This window comes from Artibeus jamaicensis, unplaced genomic scaffold (assembly GCF_021234435.1).
Source record: "Artibeus jamaicensis isolate MK-2021 breed Jamaican fruit bat unplaced genomic scaffold, CSHL_Jam_final contig_780, whole genome shotgun sequence".
NCBI lineage: Eukaryota > Metazoa > Chordata > Mammalia > Chiroptera > Phyllostomidae > Artibeus > Artibeus jamaicensis.
In genome coordinates, this window is record NW_026521967.1 from 1533322 (window position 1) to 1553793 (window position 20472).

Below are 20472 nucleotides of genomic sequence, written 5' to 3' on the forward strand. Positions count from 1 at the left end.
ATGGGGACAACGGTGTGTCCGTCCTTTACGTGAGTTACGGCATTTTCGTAATGAAGCGAGTCTTCGTCTTTTGAAGTTTAAAGAATGCAGGCTTGGCAATTTCCAATAAATCATTCTTCAGAGTTAGACGACTTGGTGCCCGTGGAGTGTGTGGTGTCACAAACACACTGCTGCGCGCCTTCACCATCTGTGCGTGAGCCAGAGTGTCAGCCAGCGTGTGTGACGGGCAGGAGTGAGTGCTCCTCCCCTTGTCCCCGCCGAGTGCGGCCGCAGTGCCCAGGGGCGTGCTGGGGGAGGGCGGGTTTGAAAGGACCCTGCTGAGGAGGGGCCACTCTTGTCGTGGAGGGACATGACGGCGGTGCAGGCCGCTCTGCCATCAGGAAGGGGGAAGGGGTGAGAGGTGAATGGAAATACACTGTTGGGTTTGTCTGCAAGAGACTTTGGGCACGTTAGCTGTAAAGAAATAGTATTAGCATTTTTCCTTAGGTAAGTTCATGGGCCTGTTTGATTTTGTTCTGTTTGAAGCAATATCGATTAGACTTAGCTTGTAATTTCATTGTAGCCATATCAGTGAACTCTGCAATTGTCATTGTAGCAAAGGCAGCAAAATTAGAAAACATCTTGCACTTTCCGATTTTAAGTACAAATAGATTTCAGCAATCACAATGCAGAAACTTGAACTTCAACTGCCTTTGCCTCAAGATGGGGCTGGTTTTTCGCTAAGGCCCAGTTTATTTTCTGTCATTTCTCTCCCCGTCAAGTGGTTTAACCCTTTTTGAGGTGGAAGTGTGGCGGGGGCTCAGATGAGTTCAGACGTGTTGCCTCTTTCCCTTGGGTTAATGGAGCCCCCCAAGTTCATCTCTCAAAGAGAATGTCGTGTATCTGAAACGTAATTCTTATGTCTTTGTTTCCTGAAAATGTGAAAGAGTTGGCAACAAACTGTATTTTATGTTCCATCAGGCTTAGTGTGTGTTTTCGCCGCATTTGCTTTAAAGTCGCGGCGACTCTCACTGAAAACACTGGCTGCGTGGAACCGTCCAGCAGTGAAGAGCGCTCTGCTCCCAGAGCTCACGCCCTCACTCCCGTGAGCCCCTGGGCACTTGTGAAGCTTCCGGGCACTCGGGAGTCACTGCAGATGCAAAGGAAGTGGGAGGAAGGCTGGTTCCCGGCAGCGTGGCGCGTGCTGCGTGCCGGGCCCCTCGGTGTCCAGCAAGAGTGTGGCTCTTCTGGGTGCAGGCACGGGGCGTGCGTGGGACTGACCTGGGGGCTGCGGCTCCCTGAGGTCTGGGGCCCGTAGAAAGGGGCAGGACAGCGCTGGGCCTTCCAGGAGACATCAGGTTTCAGTGATCGAGGTGTGGGGTGCCACAGTGGGTGGCAGGCCAGCAGCCCTGGTGACCCAGAGCCAGAAACAGACATGGTCTGTGCTCAGTAGAAAGGTGTCTCCTAGCGCCCCCTGTCGTCCCAGGGGAACATTGCATCTTAGGACAGAAGAGACCTGCACATGGTCAGTCTAAACCTAACCCTCGTTTGTGGTTCAGTGGCCCGGCCCGTGGTCAGCCCGGTGGTGTCCTTCCTCCCTGGCAGAGTCCACCCCATCACCACCGCCAAGCAGCAGCCACGCCCTGTGCAGGAGGTGGGAGCGAAGGTGGGGGTGCGGACCTCTGGGCGCTCCTTGCTGTGCCTGCAGCTGGGACGGAGGCCTGTTCCTCTCACTGGTCTCAGTTCCCTCCCCGTCGCCCCGGTCAGTGGCTGGGACAGGCGGGAGCAGGACAGGCCGCAGGGCAGGTGAGAGTCAGTGACGGCCATCAACAGAAGGGGACGGAGGGAGAAAGTTTCCGTTCTGGACATTTTTAAGTAGTGATCTTTGAAATTGTGTTTTTTCTTTTTAAACTTTTGTTCTCTAATTTTATAAATACACTGATACATGCTTACTCTAACAGAAATTGCTGAAAAGAGTAGCATGTTCTTGTCCCTCTCTCCTCGCCTTCTTCAGCCTGAGGACGGGGCAGACGCAGATGCCCTGAGATAGAAGGAGCTGGCAGGAACGGCGCAGAGGCCGACACAGCAACAGCTGGAGGGGCTGCAGTGCAAGTCAGAGCGGCAGCAGGAGCCAGACCCTCGGGGCACCCCGTGCTGCAGAGACTCGGAGCGGCTCGGGTTGGGCTCGACCTGTGGGAAGAAGCCACTGGGGCTTTTACACAGGGAGCAGCCAGATGGGATTCGAGCTGTAAAGGTCACCCTGGCCGCCACAGGGAGGAGGGCTGCCTGCTGGGCACCGTGTCTGTCGATGGTCTGGTGTGCATGTGGGCGCGGACACACCAGTGCAAGGAGGTCCCAGTGCACACGTGGGGTTATGTTGACACTGTTGGCTCGGTGTCTGCTTCAGAAAGGGACGCCACGCCCATTTCTGCGCTTTGACGCCGCTGTTTTCAGCTTCTGTGCTGCAGGGACTGTGGAGATGCGATGAGGCTGGTTGAGGGCACTGGCCTCTCCGACCCGGGGGTGGCTGGGAGTGCTGCCCGGCACGAAATCATAAATTCACTGAAAAGCTGCGTTTTCTCCTCATCGGTTTTCCTGAGTGTTTGTGTATTTAATGTGCGGCCCAAGACAACTCTTCTTCCAGCGTGGGCCAGAGAGGCCGAGGGTTGGACACCCCTGCCAGAGTGTCAAATAAAAGAACGAAAGCAGCCAACGCAGTGGTATTCGGCTGGTGTGAATGAGTCAAAGTTATGCCTGCGTTTTTGGTCAGGTCACCAAAAAGTGCATTTTTTGTTGTGTTACAGAAGCGCTGTTCCGTATCAACAGAGCAATAAATAAGCTTTCTTTTTTAATGGACTTTGTCAGGGGTCAGTGAATTTTTTTGTATGGTAAATCAGTAAACATTTTAGGCTTGTGGGCCAGGAGGGAAAATCAGGATATGTAAGTACTTTTTCAATGAGAAAAAGACATTTTCACAAAACTCACAATTGAAGTGTTTGTGCTGGAAGTCTGAGGGGAAGAATGGAGTTCTGTTTTGGGGAGAGCCGTGACCTTCCACTTAGCCAGGGTTGCTTGCCAGTGCTGCTAAGCCTGATACATGATGAGGGTGTCTGTATTTCGCCTTTGAAAACGCCCTCCGTCCACGAGCAGGTGGTTCTCACCAAGCACAGTGTGCCTTGTGGGGTACAGAGGGCTCTGTCAGGCTCTCCTCTAGATCAGCACCTTGAACCTGCCCTTGGACCCGGCCTGGGACCCACCCTCACCCTGCAGGGCCAGCTCCTCGGCGGCCTTGCAGGGCTTCCTGACACAAGTGCCCCTTGCTCTCAGGTCCAGCTCTGAACAGCGTTGCTGGAACTCCCTTGAGCCAGGAAATACGTCCGCGTCAAGTTTGCGTGGAAGTGGTGACCTCGGTCGCTCTCATGTTTGACAGCACAAGGCAGGAAGTGCGTGACGCTGCTTGGTGTCACTTTTTGGTTTTTGGTGGACAGGGCTCTCCACCCCGCATGGCACTGCTCACTGCAGGTCTGGTCCTCCCCCCCCCACCACTCCAGTGTCGGTTTTCATGGCCAAGTACAGAAAGCCATGGGCCACCTGGATCAGAACCTCCTTCACTGGTTTTCCCAGTTACGGGCGTCTACCCTGTGCCGAGGGACTCAGAGGGCTCGGCTCTGCTGCCAGTGCTCTGGTTAGGCTGCCGGCCGACCACTCCTGCAGTGGGTTCTGCTAGGCAGATAGGCCAGCACGCGCACCTCCTGTCCTGCGGTACATGCCACGCTGTGTCTCCTCCACCATGGCACGGTGTCTGTCTCTGTGCGCCCGTCCCCGTGAAGGAGGGACACATGGAGTCTGTGCCAGCGCCAGGTGCGTGGTGGTCGCTGCCGCTCTGGGGCGGGAGGACTGGAGGCTGCCCCCGGGCTTCCCAGGGGGAGCGGCACGGTGGCCATGCTCACTTAGAGGAATGGCCAGCGCGGCGCAGGGGGTGGCCTGATGGGGTTGTGACTTCATTCCGCTGGTGGAGGGATTACAGGTGGAAATGTGGTGGTAATGGTGAGGTGCATCTTCGTGTGGCCGTGATGCGTGATGCCAAGGCAGAGTGGCTTTTGGAATTTCAGGTCTGCTCTGCTGTCCCATGAGAACGCTTGGGAAACGTGGTGATGCGTCTGGCACGTCACGTGGAATTGGTGAGGACGTAGGTCGTTTTGAAAGTGGGTTCGTTGTGAGTATTTTAGAGATGTTGGATAAGAGCCAAGCCCGTGCAGTCCTGGGCACTCGGACGTGGTTCCAGGCAGAGCAGTTTGCACGTTTTGAGTGTTTCTTCGAGAGCAAGTGGGCGATGGTGTTGTACCACACGAGCAGGTCTACGTGTAGGCGTCTGTCCCTTTGTCGTTTTAAATGGGAGGGTGGTTTCTGCACTGTCCGGCAGCTCACACAGCTCACACGAGTGGGTTCAGAAGAGCGTTTCTCAGCCCTTTCCCCGGGACCAGCCGTCTGATCACAGAGGGTGGGCGGTCCTACCAGCTGGACGAAGGTCATTCAGCCTTTCAGGATGGCGTTGTAACTGATGCACTGGTTGCTTTCATCCTTCCTTTTATCCATTCAGTCGCTGACCATATGCTTGCTCTGCACCTGCATCCATGGTTTTGGGGTAACCGAGGGGAGAGAAGGCGGGTGTGGTGCTGTTCCCCTCCCGGAGGAGCTCAGGCAGGTGCGGGAGATGGTCAAGATGGTCCACGTTCAGGTACTGGGAATTAATTCCAAGGCAAGGGTTGGCCCCCCGGGCCAAAGATTATGTCGTGTTGAAACTAGTACGCGTCTTTAAAACCCCTATTGCAGTGCTCTCTGCAATGGTTTTAAAGGGAAAAGCTCCACATCTGTTGAAGATCTGGATTAGGTTTTTGTGTTCTTGGTCCACAGAGTGAACATCATTTTATCAGATGAATATTAACTGGGTTTTGCGTGTATAGAGCTTGTAACAAGCGTGTTCCCCGATTTCCAGTAGTGTCTTTTGATAGTGTTAGGATTCTGCATTCTACATGGTTTCTAAATACCTCCTTCAGATTTTAAAGGCTCAGAAGGAACTTCGCTTTGGGAAAATAACATTTCGTACCTGCTTTTGTACCTTAACATTGTGAATTCCTAAATCAGTCTTCAGAAGCCTTTTTGGTCCTTTATGTAGTTGATCCATCAGAGGGTTTTGTATGAGCAAATATCAATTGCCTAAATGGCTCATTGTCACTTGTGCTGTTAGTCTAGTCTTGACTCTGTGTCTGGGGCGCAGGCAGGATGTGCAGGAGGAGACGTGTGGGAAATGAGTTTCCCAGGCCTCTGCCCGCAGCAGGACTTGGACGCAGACAGGTGCTTCCGACCTTGGCTCTTAAAGATGAAAAACAGATTTCTGCCTGGGGGCCAGGGGCTCTCGGAAGGTGACCGTGGGTCGTGGTGGGAAGTAAAGCACAGGTAGATGCGCAGGTAGGGGTTGGGTAGAGGACGCTCTGTCCAAATGAGCACAGGAGGAGCTGAGCACAGTGGGACCTCAGACCAGACTGCCCCCTGCAGACGGTGCCACGCAAGGTCTTCAGCTGCGGACAGGGAGACACGTGAAGGGAGGGTGAACGGAAAGGCCTGCTGAGGGGTAGCAGGGTCAGCATGGGGTCCGTCTGGGCTCCAAGGGAGCCCCGTAGGCGGGATTGTAGGTATCTCAGAACCGGACGTTTTTAGGGCCCAAGTCGCCAATAACAGTTAGTTTAAATTCAAGCAAATATTTCACCATTGTTCTGCTTTTTGTTTTCTCTTCTCTGGAATCCTAGTTTTGAAAGAAGAGTTAAAATTTCCAAATCAGGCCCTCCAAGATTAATCGTATCTTTTATTAGTGCATCCTATTCTATTTGAAACATCTGCACAGCAGTCACTTAATTTCTGGTGGCGCTCAAATTATTTTTGCCTCGTGTCCACTTACCCACATCTCCCTTGTCTGTGGGGTTATAAGTCCCACACCTTTGTACCTGCAGTGGACCGAACCGCTTACGAGAGACTGCTGCTTAGCGAGTGGGACGGCAGGGGCGTGGGGTGGTGTTGAAGGTAGGGTGCCAGTAGGCGACCCAGTGTGTGGCTGTGTCTGGGACGTAAGTGTCCCCGCGGCTTCTGTGCATTGTCGCCTGAGACCAGACAGACGGTGGCTGGCGTTCTCAGTCCTCCTCCAGAGTAGCTCCCTCGGAGAGCAGGCGGCTGCTTTGGGAGGGAGGGGTGGGACTAAGGAGCCCATCTGTGTAAAGTGAACGTTTCTCACTGGACTGTAGGTTCTCAGGGTCTCTCCACTGCTCAGCGTCTAGCGAGACCACACCACCCGATGAGAGTCTTCACGGTGTGTGTCTCGTGCAGATGCCGGTCCAGGGCGGACGTTCTCGGGCAGTGGAATCACCACTTCTCCTCTGTAGGCTGGAAACTGGGCGCTGCAGACGTTTCCTGGAATAACTCGCACTCACCCAGAGCTGAGACAGAACTGCCCTCTCAGTAGGGCTGGGGCCTGATTGTCATCCCAAGAATCGAAGAGCTGGGGTTTGGGTCGCACCTGGGCTGCAGGCGGTGCTCTGGTTGTCAGGTGGACAGGTGGGGTGCCAGAGCGGCACATTGTCACCTGGCGGCCACGGTGGCTGCTGACCCTGAGTGGGGTGAATCCTGTGGAATAGACAGAAAGTTCGAGGAGACCTCAGAGCGGGGGGGCGCGCAGCACTGGTTCAAAAGGCCGTGGCTTCGTGTAGCCAGCGCGCGCAAGGAAACTTCGGAACTTCAGCAACTCGCTTAAGTTAGTGCGTTAGTGCTCAGTGCGTGGAAAGTCCTAACGAATCCCCCGTCTGCTTGGGTCGTAGGTGTGGAAGACGGGCCCGCCAGGCACGGTGACTTGGAAGGCTCGCGGGCAGGCCGCAAGGACCGCAGTGGACCGCACGAGGCATCACAGAGAAGAGGGAAAGGCCAAAAGGTCAGTGTGAGAGGATGACGCCAAACTTCTGACGCTGCTGCGTCCTCTTGTCTGCCTCGGGTTCCCCACTTGCAGTTCGGGTGCGTTGGTATTGGGCACATGACTGCAGTCCCGTGCAGGATGGGGGTTCCTGCTGCAGGGACAGGCGTCTCCAGCAGGTTGCTACACGTCCTGCCTGCCCAGCGCCAGTGCCCTTGGGCAAAGTTGGTGATGGGCGGCGCCTGTCACTTGTGTTCCCCTGTCCCAGGCGTCCTCCTGATGGCTGTACTTAACGTGGGGTGTGCCCTGGGGCCCTGGGGTTTTTACCAACTGGCAGAGACTGGGGTATGAAGCACAATTTGGAAACTGCTTTTGTGCCTCAGGGACTTTGTCTGATGTTGTTTAGCAGATAATTTATCTTGGAAGGACTTTTGTTTGTTTTTAAACACTTCTCATCCAAACTAATGTCATTGATTTAGCCTCTTTTAAAGCGAAGACCAAAGTTTAATGTCCTGATTTGTTTGCTTATGGCATAAGTGTTGCAGAAGCACAAATTTAGGTGGCAAGATAGACGATGGGCCACGGGTACTCGCTCTGCAGATTAAAATGAAGAACAATAGAAATTTAACATGGAGTCGTAGATTCCAGGGCTATAGCTCCTTGGCACTTTGAGATCCTTGAGGGGGTGGGGGAAGGGGGGTGTCGATCTCTGCTGCTGACGCGAGCAAGTCCGAGTCTGCTGTCACCGCGGTAGCCCGGCTTTAAGAGTGTCCTGTGGGGCGCGTCAGCGAGGCGAGTTAGACGCAAGGGTCTGCTCTGCGACCTCCAAATACAGCATGGGTCTGGAGGGTCGCGGTGGTGTCCAGTCACTGCCGTCCCCCCTGAAGTCGGGGGCTTGCTGCTCGTTGTCATTACTGGGTTTCAAGGCCACCTCTGAAATTCGAGACTGTTAGTATAGTCGTGTGTTTATGTGTAAGTGTATAAAAGGAGGTTCGATTCCATCAAGCACGGACGGGTTGCTGTTTCCTTAAAAAATACCTTGTAATTGAATTTAAACGTTGAAAAAAAGTGAGTTTATCAGGAACACTTTTCATCAGTTAATTACTAAGGCACAGCCCGGAGGCCCCTGCTGGCGGGCAGGGCTGGCGATTCCGCCTCCAGGGAGCTGACCTCCGTGCTGATTCCACAGTCACAAAGTGTTGGAAAGGCACGTGTTTTGTGATTCTACTCATGTTTTTTATGTTGACCTTGCAGTTCCACACAGGTGTGTCGGTCAGGGAAGCCCTGAGCGGGCTGGTTGGAGTGGTCAGGCCTGAGTTCTGTGCATCCGGTGGTGCCACGGGAGAGTGTGGAGCGGGCGGGCGTGGCTGTCGGGGCACGGGGCGTGGCCTGGGGAGGGATGCCGGTGCCCCCCGCCCAGGCAGGCGCTGCCAGAGCGCTCTCCTCCTCGGTTTCCACGAGTTCTGCAGGCGGAGTTCTGCGCTCCATGGCTGTGCCGGGTGCAGGGCGGTGTTAGCTGGCCGCGGGGCACAGGCCTTCCTGTGTCTGACCCGCCTGCGACCTCCGGGGCTTCAGTTTCCTGGGTTACCTCCGCACGCCACCTCCAAACACGACCGTCCTGCGCGTCTCCAGTGTTCATTCTGGGAGTTTTCTCTGCAGATCCTGTTTCTATTTCACCTTCGCTCTCTATACGTCTGTTCTTCTGAGGGTCAACATGCAGCCTGAGTTTTTAAATGTCACCCGTTGCATTTTCGAGTTCTCCTAATTCCATCTGGACTTTTTAAACATCATTTCCGGTCTCAGCCAAAGTCGTTAGCCTTTTAGTTCTTTGAGTACAATGTGCGTGTTTATTTTGAAGTCTGTGTCCAGCAACCCCATTTTCTCGCTCCCCTTGGTCTCTCTCTGTCGCCTTCTGCTTCTCTTTCAGGCACACGTTCTGCTGATGTGCCGGTCACGTGTGGGGCATCTTCCCACCAGGAGTTGAGATGGTTGAGTCGGGCTTCTAGCCTCACGAGGCCCACTATCCCCCGGGGACAGTGAGCCTCAGGTGCTGGCCCACCCTCACGGCTCCCCCCCTCCTGTCACTCCTGGTCTCTCCTGGGCCTGGCGCCGTGCTCCCGGGGCTCACGGGGCTCGTGCTTGCACGCCGGTCTCTCCCGAGCCCAGCCGTGCAGGTCCTTCACAGTGGGAGGTGTCTCCGAGCTGAGTGCTGCACCCTTGCTGGAAATGGTGGGTGAGCACGGACGGCTGTTTAAACGTAGAGACAGACTAAACCCTTTTGGGAAAAGGGCAGGGAGAGCCTGAGTCAACAGAAGGGATTTTTAAGATGAACATTCAAGTCACTGGCCGCAAAAGGTGCACGACACATTTCCGAAAGTCTGAAAACAAATGTAACTCCATAAAGAGTCGCAGCCTCTCAGAGCTGGAGTGTTCCATTTAGTGGGAAAGGCGCTTCATAGATCAGTGGGAGGGTCGTTTAAAACTTTCCACTTCAAATCTGTAGTTTGTTGAGCCTTTTTTATTTTGAGAACGCAGTTGAGCAGTTTCATTACCTCTAACCCTGGCCTGTGATGCCGCCATCGACAGGACAGCGAGTCCTCCCACCTCCGCAGAGGGAGGCGTGGGGGACCGGGGGCAGGTCGCACCCTGTCAGACGGACGGACGCAGAGCCCGGAGACACTGGCCACGGCGGCGACACCGCACTGTGGTGAGCGCACGCGACAGTCCCTGTCTCCAAAGTTCTGTGGTCTATCCTGCCACTTCTCTTATTTCCCTTGTCGTTCAAAGTACTATCGTCCTCATGGCCCTGGCTGGGAGCTCAGTTGGCCAGAGCATCATCCCATTATGCCAGGCTGTGGGTTCGATCCCCAGGCAGGGCACATGCAGGAAGCGAACACTGAAGGTGGCAGTGGGTGGGACAACAGATGGACGTTTCTCTGTTTCCCTCGATTTCCCTCCTTCCTTCCTCTCTCTCTAAAATCAATCATTACATTTCTTTTTGTAAGTAACATTTCCCTCAGTGGGTTTTCTTAAGGCAGGTCATCAACTGGGCAGCTTTCCCTAAGTGGCTGTTCTGGAATCTCACTTCAGTGGCGTCTCTGCCGAGCAGGAGGCCTCTGAGGGCGAGCTGCGGGTCACAGCGCAGAGGCGGCCGCCACTGCTCCCACGAGCCTGACGCTGCGAGGAGCGAGGGCCAACACTTGAGGCTCCACGAGGGTGCTCGTTTTGACACTGCATTGAAAGAAAGAACAGACACTGCACCCCAGGTCGGTTGCTCCCATTTCTGCACGTTTCTTAAATGGAGTAGGAGGCAAACGATGAGGGGTTCGCGTCTGCCCAGCGGCTGCGGTTCTCACACTTTCCCCAGGATGTGCAGGAGGCCTTCGGGACGCAGACCGAGTCCTGCCGCCCCCTAACCACCGCACAGTGCCATCCCCTGGACGGAGCGGGTGCTGCGCAGGCGCTTGCTGAGTAACGAGGGGTGTGCGGATCTCCCGTCCGCCTTTCAGTGCACGTGCCATTTCTGGGGGCTCTGACCATCACGCAGCAATGTCATCGTCCCCACCCTGCACCTCGTTTCTTTCTGAGCGTCCCCCTAAACTTGCGAAATGCTCTGAGTCGTTGCAGAAGGTGTGGACTCTGCAGCCGGCTGTCGCGCCGAGATGCCAGCCAGCGCATGCCAGGGAGCCGGGGTGGCAGGGGAGGAGTCAGCTCCCTGGGGCCTGGTTTTGGAGAAGAAGGAGGAGGAGGAGGGAGAAGAAGCTGCCACCTTGCAGGGGGGAGGAGGTCGGAGCATGCAGTGGGGGGAAGGAAAGAGGCACCACAAGGCAGGAGAGGGTTCGAGAGGAGGGCCCAGGCGCAGTGCTGTTGGGGGCCCAGGAGCAGAGCGAGGGCCCAGGGGTCTTCCCACAGGACGACAGCAGGGCGTCTGAGCCACTTTCTCCAAACCAGCCCTTCTGCTCCCTCCCGTCCACTCCCCTCTGCAAGGCCCTGGAGGGAGTCCTCACCAAGGGAAAGGCCGCCCGCTCCTGTTTGGCACATGTGCCTCCGTAAGGTGCAGTGTCCCCGACTCGGGCTGCCTGCCATCATGGTGAGGTCTCTGGGGCTCTCCATTTGCAGTTTAACTTTCAGTTGAAACCGCCGTGACTCATCCAGATGACAGGGGACACTTGTTTTGTTTCTTTACAGCTCAGCATGGTTTGTTGTTGTGGCTCACTTAGGGGACACGGCACACTTCCTGGGGGTGACACCCCTATAAGTGTCCATGTAGATAGCCTGCACTGTGCCACCCGCAGTGGGAGGCCTGTCTCCTGGGCAGTGGCCCACTGTGCACGGGGCTGGGTTGACAAATGAGCTTGCCCAGGCGGAAGGGGCCCTGACTCCTAACCCATTGTCTGATGGAGCGGCAGTTGCTTCCCTAGGAGCAGTTGCTTGGCAGAGCGTCCCAGCATCAGCCAGCGTGGGGACAGGCTCATGATGACAGGGTGGGGTCCCCGGCAGATGGAACTCAGAAGCGTCTGAACGCCCCCCAGCTCTGGGAGTTACAGCAGTAGCTGTCGGCCCGGTCAGCGCATTACGATTCGCTGATTCCGGACGACTGAAATATTCATATCGACGACCGGATGTGAGGACGTGGCCCCAGCGCCGTCGCTGGCACGTGTCGTCTCAGGCCAGCATGGGCCGCCGGCCTCCCCACTGTGGGCCTCGGACCCGGCCAGGCATGCCGCATTGGGCAGGGGCACATGGCCAGTCGGGACGCTCTGAACATGTCCGCGTGTGCCGTCCATGCTCGTCTGGAGCACGTGAAGACAGAGGCCCGGTGGTCCTCTCCCTGCCGGCGCGCAGACGCACAGATAGGAGACCTGGAGAAGTGAGGCCCTCTCTGCTGGCAGGCACCCGAGGCCCTGGCAGGCGAGGGAGCTTCCCAATGTGGGTGGACGCAGCCTCGGCATCCAGGGTTCTGGCACCGAGGGTCTGGACCGTTTGGGGGTGCCGACCCAGGGAGAGTGAACCATGGTAATAACGTGCGGTGGAAGTGCCAGATGGCTCCGTCACTCATGCGGAGACTGCAACCAAACAATGACCTGCTGAGTCACAGACCCGAGTCCTCATGTGAAAGAAGCCGGCCACACGGATTTGGATTCCTGGGGGTAGGGTGGGGGAAGGGGGCTATAGATGAGTAAGAAGTCTGTACCCCTGGGCCTCCAGGTGGACACGTGCCTCTGAGCAGCACCAGGGAGCTGTCATAGCTGCCTCCTGCGACCGCCCCTGCCGCCCACCTTCCACGGCGGTCCCGGTCATCGGGTTCCTCTTCCCAGTGGTTAGCTCCAGAAGGTGACTCACTTCTGCCCAGTGAGCTGCCTGGGGTGGGGGGGATGCCGTACTGGGAGGTCTGGGAAGGGCGCTGTCTCACTGGGCCGCCCTGGGGAGCGGCACTCTCCTGGCCCTGCAGCCGCGCCCTGGCCTCAGGATGCAGCTCCTGGGTGCAGACCCAGGCCCGGGTCCGGAGACCACCAGGGGTGGGTGGGGGTGGTTTGCAAGTCCTACGGCATGTTCCGCCTGCATCGGGAGGGGTGTTTTCCCAGGCGGGTCGAGCTGCAGCTACTGGGGAGGAGCAGTGACCCCGGGCCAGTCACGCTCAGCTCCCTGTAGGCAGGGGTGTCAGACTCACCGTCACCGGGGCCCACATCAGCCTCACAGGTGCCTTCAAAGGGCCAAAATAATTGTAGGACTGTATAGATGGAAGTACTCCCTAACTGTTAAGGAGTTGAAATTACATCTGGCCCTTTGAAGGCACCGGTGACAGTGAGTCTGACACCCTGCTGAGGCCTTTCTTTTTAAAAACCCTCACCTGTAGGTGGTTTTTCATTGCTTTCAGATGGAAAGGGAGGGAGGGCGGGCGAGGGAGGCATTGATGCAGGAGAGAACCATCCATCGGCTGCCTCCCCTGCACACCGGGAGTCATGTACGCCTGGACCAGGGATGGAGCCCGCAGTCTGGGTGTGAGCTGGACCTGGAGTCGAACCTGCCACCTCTCGGTCATGCTCCAGCCAGCAGGCCACACCAGCCAGGGCCTGTACTCGTCCCTAAAGTGACCCTTCCCAAACAGTGTGCAGGGGGGCAAATGATTGGCTGCTAATTCAGGATACTCCAGTAGCTCAAAAGAAAAGAAGAGAAAAGAAAGCCAATGTGTTCAGAGGGTGAAGGGTTAAATGGAAGAGGGACAGATAAAGCCCCAGCTGAAAAGCAGTGAGGTGGTGTTACCGCACAGCCTTGGTAACACACAGAAACAGAGGCGCTTCAGACAGACTCTGCACGTGCTGGGAGGCGTTGGGATGTGAGTTCAGATGTCACCAGGATGGTGAGTCGGCCCGAGAAACGGTGCCGCACACAGGGCCTGGGGCCAGACGGGCTCAGCGTGGTCCCTGAATCGCCACTTCGGAAGTTCAGCTGTTCTGTTTCCTACAGAGCGGTCCTCCTTGCATGTTTAAGTGACTCACTGGCTGCACTGTGATTCCATTCATCAGAGAGTCCAGATCCTTCTCAGCATCGATCAGGTTGCAGCTTTTCCGGTTGTATTTGGTGGTTGTCGCTGTATCGGTTCAGTTTTGCTGAAAGGCGGGACAAGGGGTGGGAGACCCTCGGGGGCCAGCTGGCGGGCTCTGAGGGGAGAGGCACGTGTCTGGGTCCCAGAGGAGCGGCAGGGGCCGGGGATCTGAAGAGCGTGATTGCTTCCCCCCAGTCCTGCCCACTCACGTCCAGGGCCGGGCTCGGGCAGTTGAGGCCTGTGGCAGAGCGGGTGGAGGCAGGAGCTCCCGCGGTTCGAGCAGGCGTCTTCAGAAAGCCGAACCAGAGGGTCCATGAGTGGAAGCTGGCGTCTGCTCTGCTGCCCGCCCCACCAGCCACCCCCGTGCCTCATGGCTCCTGCTCCTCAGTGGCCTAGAGTCCGTCAGTGTCGTCACGGGGCAAGGTGCTCTGACCGGCCAGACGCAGCCGGGACAAGCCCTCGCAGACGCCCTGCGGCACGCTCTGTTCTTCTCCCAGCACTTCCTCCTCCCCTGGACCATGTGCTGGGCCCCCGGTGTCCATCCTCACCCTGGTCCCGCTCCTCTAAGGCCCCTGGTTTTTGGAGTGGAGAATGGACTCTGTCACACGGGAGCTGGCCCTCAGTGTCCACGTGGGCCAGCACAGACAGGGTGGCGTATAAAATCAGACCCCTGCCTGGCCGGGGTGACTCACTGGGCTGGGCGTCACCCCACAGAGTGAAAGGGTGCTGGTCCGATTCCCTGTCCGGGCACACGCCTGGGTTGCAGGCCAGGTCCCTGGTTGGGGGTGTGCAAGAGGCAACCAGTCAATGGTCCTCGCCCTCCTTTTCCCTCTAAAAATAAAAAAAATCTTTTTTAAAAATGTAGAGGCATTTCCCACGGTTCTGGAGGCTGGAAGTCCAAGATGAAGGTGCGAGCAGACTGCGTTCCTGGAGGGAACCTGCTTTCGAGCCGTGTCCTTACCCGGTGGGGGGGGCCGGGGTCTCGTTCCCTGATCCCATTCAGCAGAGCTGCCTGCACCACTGATGGCCTCCCAGAGCCCTCACCTCGGAAGCCCACCGGGCTGGGCGTCAGGGTTCAGCGCCTGAACTGGGGGGACATGGCAGTTGTCCTGGCTGAGTGGCTTCTGGGCGCAGCCCACACGAAGAGCCGGGCAGGGGTGGCTGGGCCCCAACGCGGGGCTGAGGTGCAGATGCTGCGTGTCTTCAGTGTGGCGGCCCGTGTGGGCTTGGACAGCAGCAGGGGGAGCTCGGGCACGTGTTCTGCGCGCTTGGGGCTTCGCCACGGAGGCTCGTCCTGGCCCTATGTGGGTCTTTGGGGCTGGTGCTGCCGTCTCGCTCACTGGCGCTGACGGTTTACCCGGGAACGTGGATTGTAGGGGGTGTTGTATTCTCAGAAAAAGCCGCCTGTATGTTAAGAGTTTCTGTAATTCTCCTAATGAAAACCAATTTCATGTGGGGGAAAAAAGGTAAAAAGGACAACTAAGGGGCAAAAAGGCTAACATTTAGAAAGTTAAAGATTTTAGCCCCAATTTTCTGCAGTGCGCCCAGCTTTAGAGCACAGATTGATCAAGTTAGCAAGGGAGCATCAACAATATGAAGAATACATATAGTGAGCTGATTTTTCAAAAAATAGTAGGGTCTCTGGGGGTCCATAGGTTGAGTTTTTCTGGAGACACTTTATTTTTCTTAAAGATCTTATTTTATTTTTAGACAGAGGGTAAAGGATGGAGAAAGACACAAACATCAGTGTGTGGTTGCCTCTCACACACCCCCTACTGGGGGCCTGGCCCGCAACCCAGGCCCGTGCCTGACTGGGAATTGAACTGGCTCAATTCACTGAGCCACAGCAGCCCGGTGGAGACAGTTTCGATGATGGAGCTGCCAGGTATCTAGATAATGGTATGTCCTCGGGGAGGGACTCGAAGATGTTTTCCAGACTTGATCTCGCACCAGGTCCGATGCTCTTTTTACTTTCTCTGTGGTCAGAGTTCGTGGGAACAGGGCGAGTGGACGAGAGCAGAGGCCTTGGCAGATGTGTGGTTTGTCTCACTGCAGTTTCTCGTACGGAAAAGTGGTCTCACTGTTTACCTCTGAAGTGGTACCGAAACCCAAACCATGTCAGAGAATGGTTTATTTTCACAGTGTTTCTCCTTTATCACTGGTAACACAAGTGCATTTGTTTAATTTGATCTACCTTTGATCTCACTTAAACAATATTGACTAGGCTCTTTTCCAAATACTCAGATTCTGCCTCTCCCCTCCCCTTTCCTCTCGCCACTTTAGGACTTCCAGAAAATGCTTTCGCTAAAATTAAGCATGGTGTTTCCTACGGGTGACTTGTTTTTCGCTGGTCGGTGGATTGTTTCACACGGCACCTCTCCGCGCTGGCCGGCATCGCCGCGTGGTGCCGTGGAGCTGCGTTCGGTCGAGCTCTTGTCCTTCTCGGGGCAGGGCCCACACTGAACAACTGGGAAAACGGAGAGGGGTGGTTTTTCTTCTCTCTGTGCAGGCAGTCAGTAATAGACCTCCCGAAATGCTTAAGTGTGTGAGAAGGTGGGACAGACTTCACACTAACACACTGCGGCCCCAGCAGAGCACAGCGGTTGGAGCGCCGTCCTGTGTGCCAACCGGCTGCGGCTGCGTCCCGGTTAGGGCGCCGGCCTGGGTTGCAGGATTTTTCCCCGATTGGGGCGTGCACGAGATTTTAGCCTCAATGTTTCTGAGCAATGTTTCTCTCTATCTCCCCGTCCCCAAGATGAATAAGCATATTTTGGGTGAAGATTAAAATTAAATTAAAGAAATACATTGCAGATAATAAGATAAAGGCTTCTGCCTTCCCTTGAAGCTGCGTGTAGAATACAACACATACAGTACAACTTTATTGTACTTTTTCCATTTCTGAGGTCTTCATACTCACAACTAAAATGTTGAGATATGTGCTTTTTGCTTGTGTTCCTTGTCCCATCTGCTGAATGCAACGAAAGCCGTGAACGACCCTGGAACACGGGGTGACCCGCTGGCCCTCCCAGCTGAGGCAGCAGCGCCAGAGCTGGGGCACGGGAGGCCGAGCCCGGACGGATGGACGGACGGACAGACAGACGTGGTGCACCTGTGTCAGTGCTGACAGCAGGTGTCTCCCCGCCTCCCTGCGAACAGCTGGGAAGCCCCCTCCCCCCGCCCTCTCCCCTGTCCCCGGAGGCCAGCTGTCCCACCTTTTCTCTGGGCGTTCCTGCCCCATTGACTGCCACGGGCTTCGTATTGCGGCTCCTTCCTTCAGCTGGTTGCTGCCGCTTCACGTTGACAGGTGCCTCCTCGTATCACAGGACACTGGGTTGGTTTTGTCTTTTCTGTTACAGCTTACGCATGACGGCAGAGCCTGTTAGTTTCAGGTGCGCAGCATAGAGACGCAGTGTTTACAAATGTCACGGAGCGACGGTTCCTCATTAAACTACCAGTTTCCGTCCTCCTGTCCTGTGATGAGGAGAACAAACCGACTGTTGCTAACTGCGTCATCCCCTGCACTCGGCCAGAGAAAGTGGTTCTTAGAGGCGCAGCTGGGGGAAAGCTCGACTTACATCTTGCCTCTCGGTGGCCGTCACTCATTCTCCTTCTCCCTGCTCGCTCACACGCTGTCGCCCCTCGTATGCCCGGGATCCATCCTCAAAGGCTCCCTCACCCCCAAACCAAGGTTCCGCTCCGTCTCCTAATCACCTGAAATCCAGCCCCTCCTTTTTGTCGTCATTGCCGTAGCAGACCAACCTCGAGCTATCGCAGAACTTTCCCGTGATACAAGAAGTGTGCTGAGAACATTTCAGGGTACCAGGCAGAGACAGTCAGCGAACCCAGATTAAGTAGGTTTCGGGCGTCCCTGTTTTATAAAATGAAGTCTGATGTGCATCCCCAGTGGAAGGCCATTGACCCAGAAGAGGCTCGATTTCGATTAGAGAAGCAAGACCCCGACAAGTGGCAGTGAGGGAGGGACACTGCACTGTCACCGTCTGATACAGGCACAGAGCAGCCAGGACACGGGAAGCGGAGGGGCTGTCTGTCATGTGGACCAGCCCGGACACACGCAGGGCGCCATGGTCAGTTCCCGGTCACGCTGCCCAGCGAGCTGCATGTGAAGTGCGTCCTGTGAGTTACAGAATGGGTAGATAACATGAGTGTTTTTAAAATTATGTATACACATGCCCACAGAAAGACCATTTGGCTTGGAGTATATACCAAATTATTAAACACTTGTAATTTCTGGCTGGTAGAATTTACAGGGGAATTTATATGGGTAATGATATATTGCCAAAGCCTTTAGGGTTTTTTTTGTTTTATTGTAAGCATGTGTTGTACTTAAATAAGTAAAGGAAGTATTTTAAAACTATTATTAGCCCTGGCTGGTGTAGCTCAGTGGATTGAGCTCTGGCCTGAGAACCAAAGAGTTGCGGTTCGATTCCCAGTCAGGGCACATGCCTGGGTTGCAGGCCAGGTCCCCAGTAGGGGACATACAAGAGGCAACCACACATTGATGTTTCTCTCCCTCTCTTCCTCTCTCCTCCTCTGTCTAAAATGAATAAAATCTTTTTAAGAAACTATTAAAATCAAGTGTAAGCATAGGGGATACAGGCAGTAATATTGTAGTGACTTGGTTCCGCGCCAGGCGGGCACTTGAACTGTCTGGGGAAGCAGTTTTTTCAAACACACATGCTTGTGTAGCCACCGCACCGTCCTCCCGAGGCTAACACAAAACACTGCTGACTGCAAACTGCAGTTGAAAAAATACAGGAGAAGTTCACAGTCCCCAGGAACAGCAGCTGCCAGCACCTGAGGAAGCAGCCCCAGTGCCCGTGCTTCCGAGGGCAGGGGCTGGGGACCTGTCACTGTGTCCGTCTGCCCGAGACCAGGACGCGGCCCCGAGAAGCCCTGGGTGACGGGCCCTGGTGGAACCCACGCACAGGTGGCCCACGGGTCCGCTCGCCAGTGGTGGTGGGACGGGCTTCGTGGGCAACTGGTGTCCTCCGCGGCCCCCGTCCTGGGCTCTTCGGGTGGGTGTTGGAACAGCGTGTCAGGGTGCACCTCCTGGGTGTCCGTGTCCAGGAGAACAGAGGTGCCCCAGATACAGAGCCCGGCACAGAGTGCGCCCTCTTTTACTGCAAAGTCACGAGCCTGTCGCTCTGTAACGTAGCAGCATCACACTCACGCACACCATACGCTGGTTTAGGTGAACTGTTCAGACCAAACCTGTAAGTTATTACACCCTTATTATTACCCTGCCAACACCACTCAAGCAGGCCTTCCTGCTGCCGGACTCTGTGTACATATACACACGCTTACATGTTTGCTTCTAATGATGTCACATTTCAGAAAAACGTATGAAAATTTGTTTCTGTGGGGGAAATTGTTTTGTGTTTCTGACTGTTTTCCGTTCCTTCTCTCTCGAAACCTCTAGCCGACGAGGACGTTAGTCATGACGAGCCTGCCGTCTGAGTGAGTACCCTCGTTTGGACCGTGTCCCTCTCGCCGCGCCCTTTCGCCCCATGTGCCCCGCACCACAACGCCGCGCCGTGTCGCCATTACTGCAGGCAATGGGCGTTCGAGTTGGACGGTCGCTGGACGTTAAAATCGTGCTTAAGAGGCCGTGACCAGTGCAGCGCAGAAGCCTTGTTGAGCCACGTCAGAGGTGGCGTAGGTCCGCGGTCCCACTCGCGGGCCGGCCTGCTGGCTCCGTGTGCCCACCCGCACCCCGAGCGCGCTCCGGTACCAGCGCTCTGAAGCGTCCCCCGCAGCGCATGCGGACGGCCCCCCGCGTCTCCTGCAGGTGTGCACAGCTGGCTGGCAGCCCACGCGCGCGGCACCGCGTTCTCCGGGGCAGGTGCCGAATCCCTGGTCACGGGAAAACCGTGTGTCTTCACAGTGGTCGCGGGAGTTTAGTCACGCCGGGGCATTTCACTGAGAAGCTGCAGAAAGGGCGCGCATCCCACCGTGTTCAGGGGCGGACCCTGCCCATGCTGGCAGGGGCGGCGCCCCCGGCTGCACTCGCGTCACTGGAGGTAGTGCGCCGCACGTCCTCAGGAGCGCGACACGGAAACCAACACCGGACGTGCGATGCTCCGTGTGGAAGCCTGGCCACAGAGTTGAGACACTCACTACAGAGCTGTTCTCCTCGGAGGGTCTGACAACCACACTTCCACGTGGGCCTGGCAGTCTCTCTGTCCTGACCCTGGGCGCACTTCCTGTCTGACGCTGAGAGAGACCCAGACGTCCTGTCGTGTGTTCCTTGGGGGCTCGGGCCCAGCGGCTCTGCCTGCATGTCTAGTGCAGGTTTGCGGGCAGGCGTTGCACCAGCCGGCCTCCCACGCACGCAGGCGGCTCCGAGGGGTGTCACTCCTCGGACCCGTGCATGGCTCGTACCTCTGCCTCCAGGGAGCACCTGGCCAGGCAGGAGCTGGGCCCCAGCCCCTTCCCCTCTGGGGACCCTGCGGCACCCGAGAGCTGCTGTGGCCACGCAGGAGCACGTGTCACAGGGCCTTTGGGGAGCTCTTAGATCAGCCGGCACACCCTGTCCAGGACAGAGCCCTCCGGTAGTCCCGAGACTCTCAGGATCCAGGGTGTAACTATCCTGTGGCTGTGGCTGTTGCTCTGCAGGACCCCTTTGGCAAGCGCCCCGCTGCTGGTCACTGACAGCAGCTGAGATGCCCATGTCCTGGCAGGCTTGTTCTTCAAACCCACCGGGTTTTTGTTCTGTCTTTACATAAACACATGGTTTTAAATCCTCTTGAACCAACACCCAGCATGTTAGATGCTGTATCCATGAGCCGCACTTTGAAAAGAACACTTGGGAGCACATCCAGCCTGGCTGCTGCCAGGCCTTGAGCCGGGGGAAGTCACAGGTGCACAGAAATGGGGACTCTGCAGGGCTGTGGGTTCTCGCTGCTTTTTGCTCTGCTCTGCTCTGCTTTACTTTGCTTCGCTTCGCTTCGCTTCGTTTCTTGGCCCCACC

General features: G+C 56.2%; 1 protein-coding gene across 8 annotated transcripts in view; it reads left to right on the forward strand.

The window, feature by feature from the left end:
* Window positions 1-20472, forward strand: part of MCPH1 (microcephalin 1) — a 139813-nt gene that overhangs the window by 20311 nt on the left and 99030 nt on the right. For 4 of the 8 annotated variants that reach the window (XM_037133902.2, XM_037133901.2, XM_053672629.1 and 1 more), the window contains exons 9-10: window positions 6846-6955; window positions 18922-18959. In XM_037133902.2, the coding sequence (XP_036989797.2) occupies window positions 6846-6955; window positions 18922-18959 (148 nt within the window). Of the gene's footprint in view, window positions 1-6845; window positions 6956-8861; window positions 8934-18921; window positions 18960-20472 lie in introns of those variants that run through there. The other 4 variants (XM_053672627.1, XM_037133904.2, XM_037133903.2 and 1 more) reach the window with 2 other exon arrangements.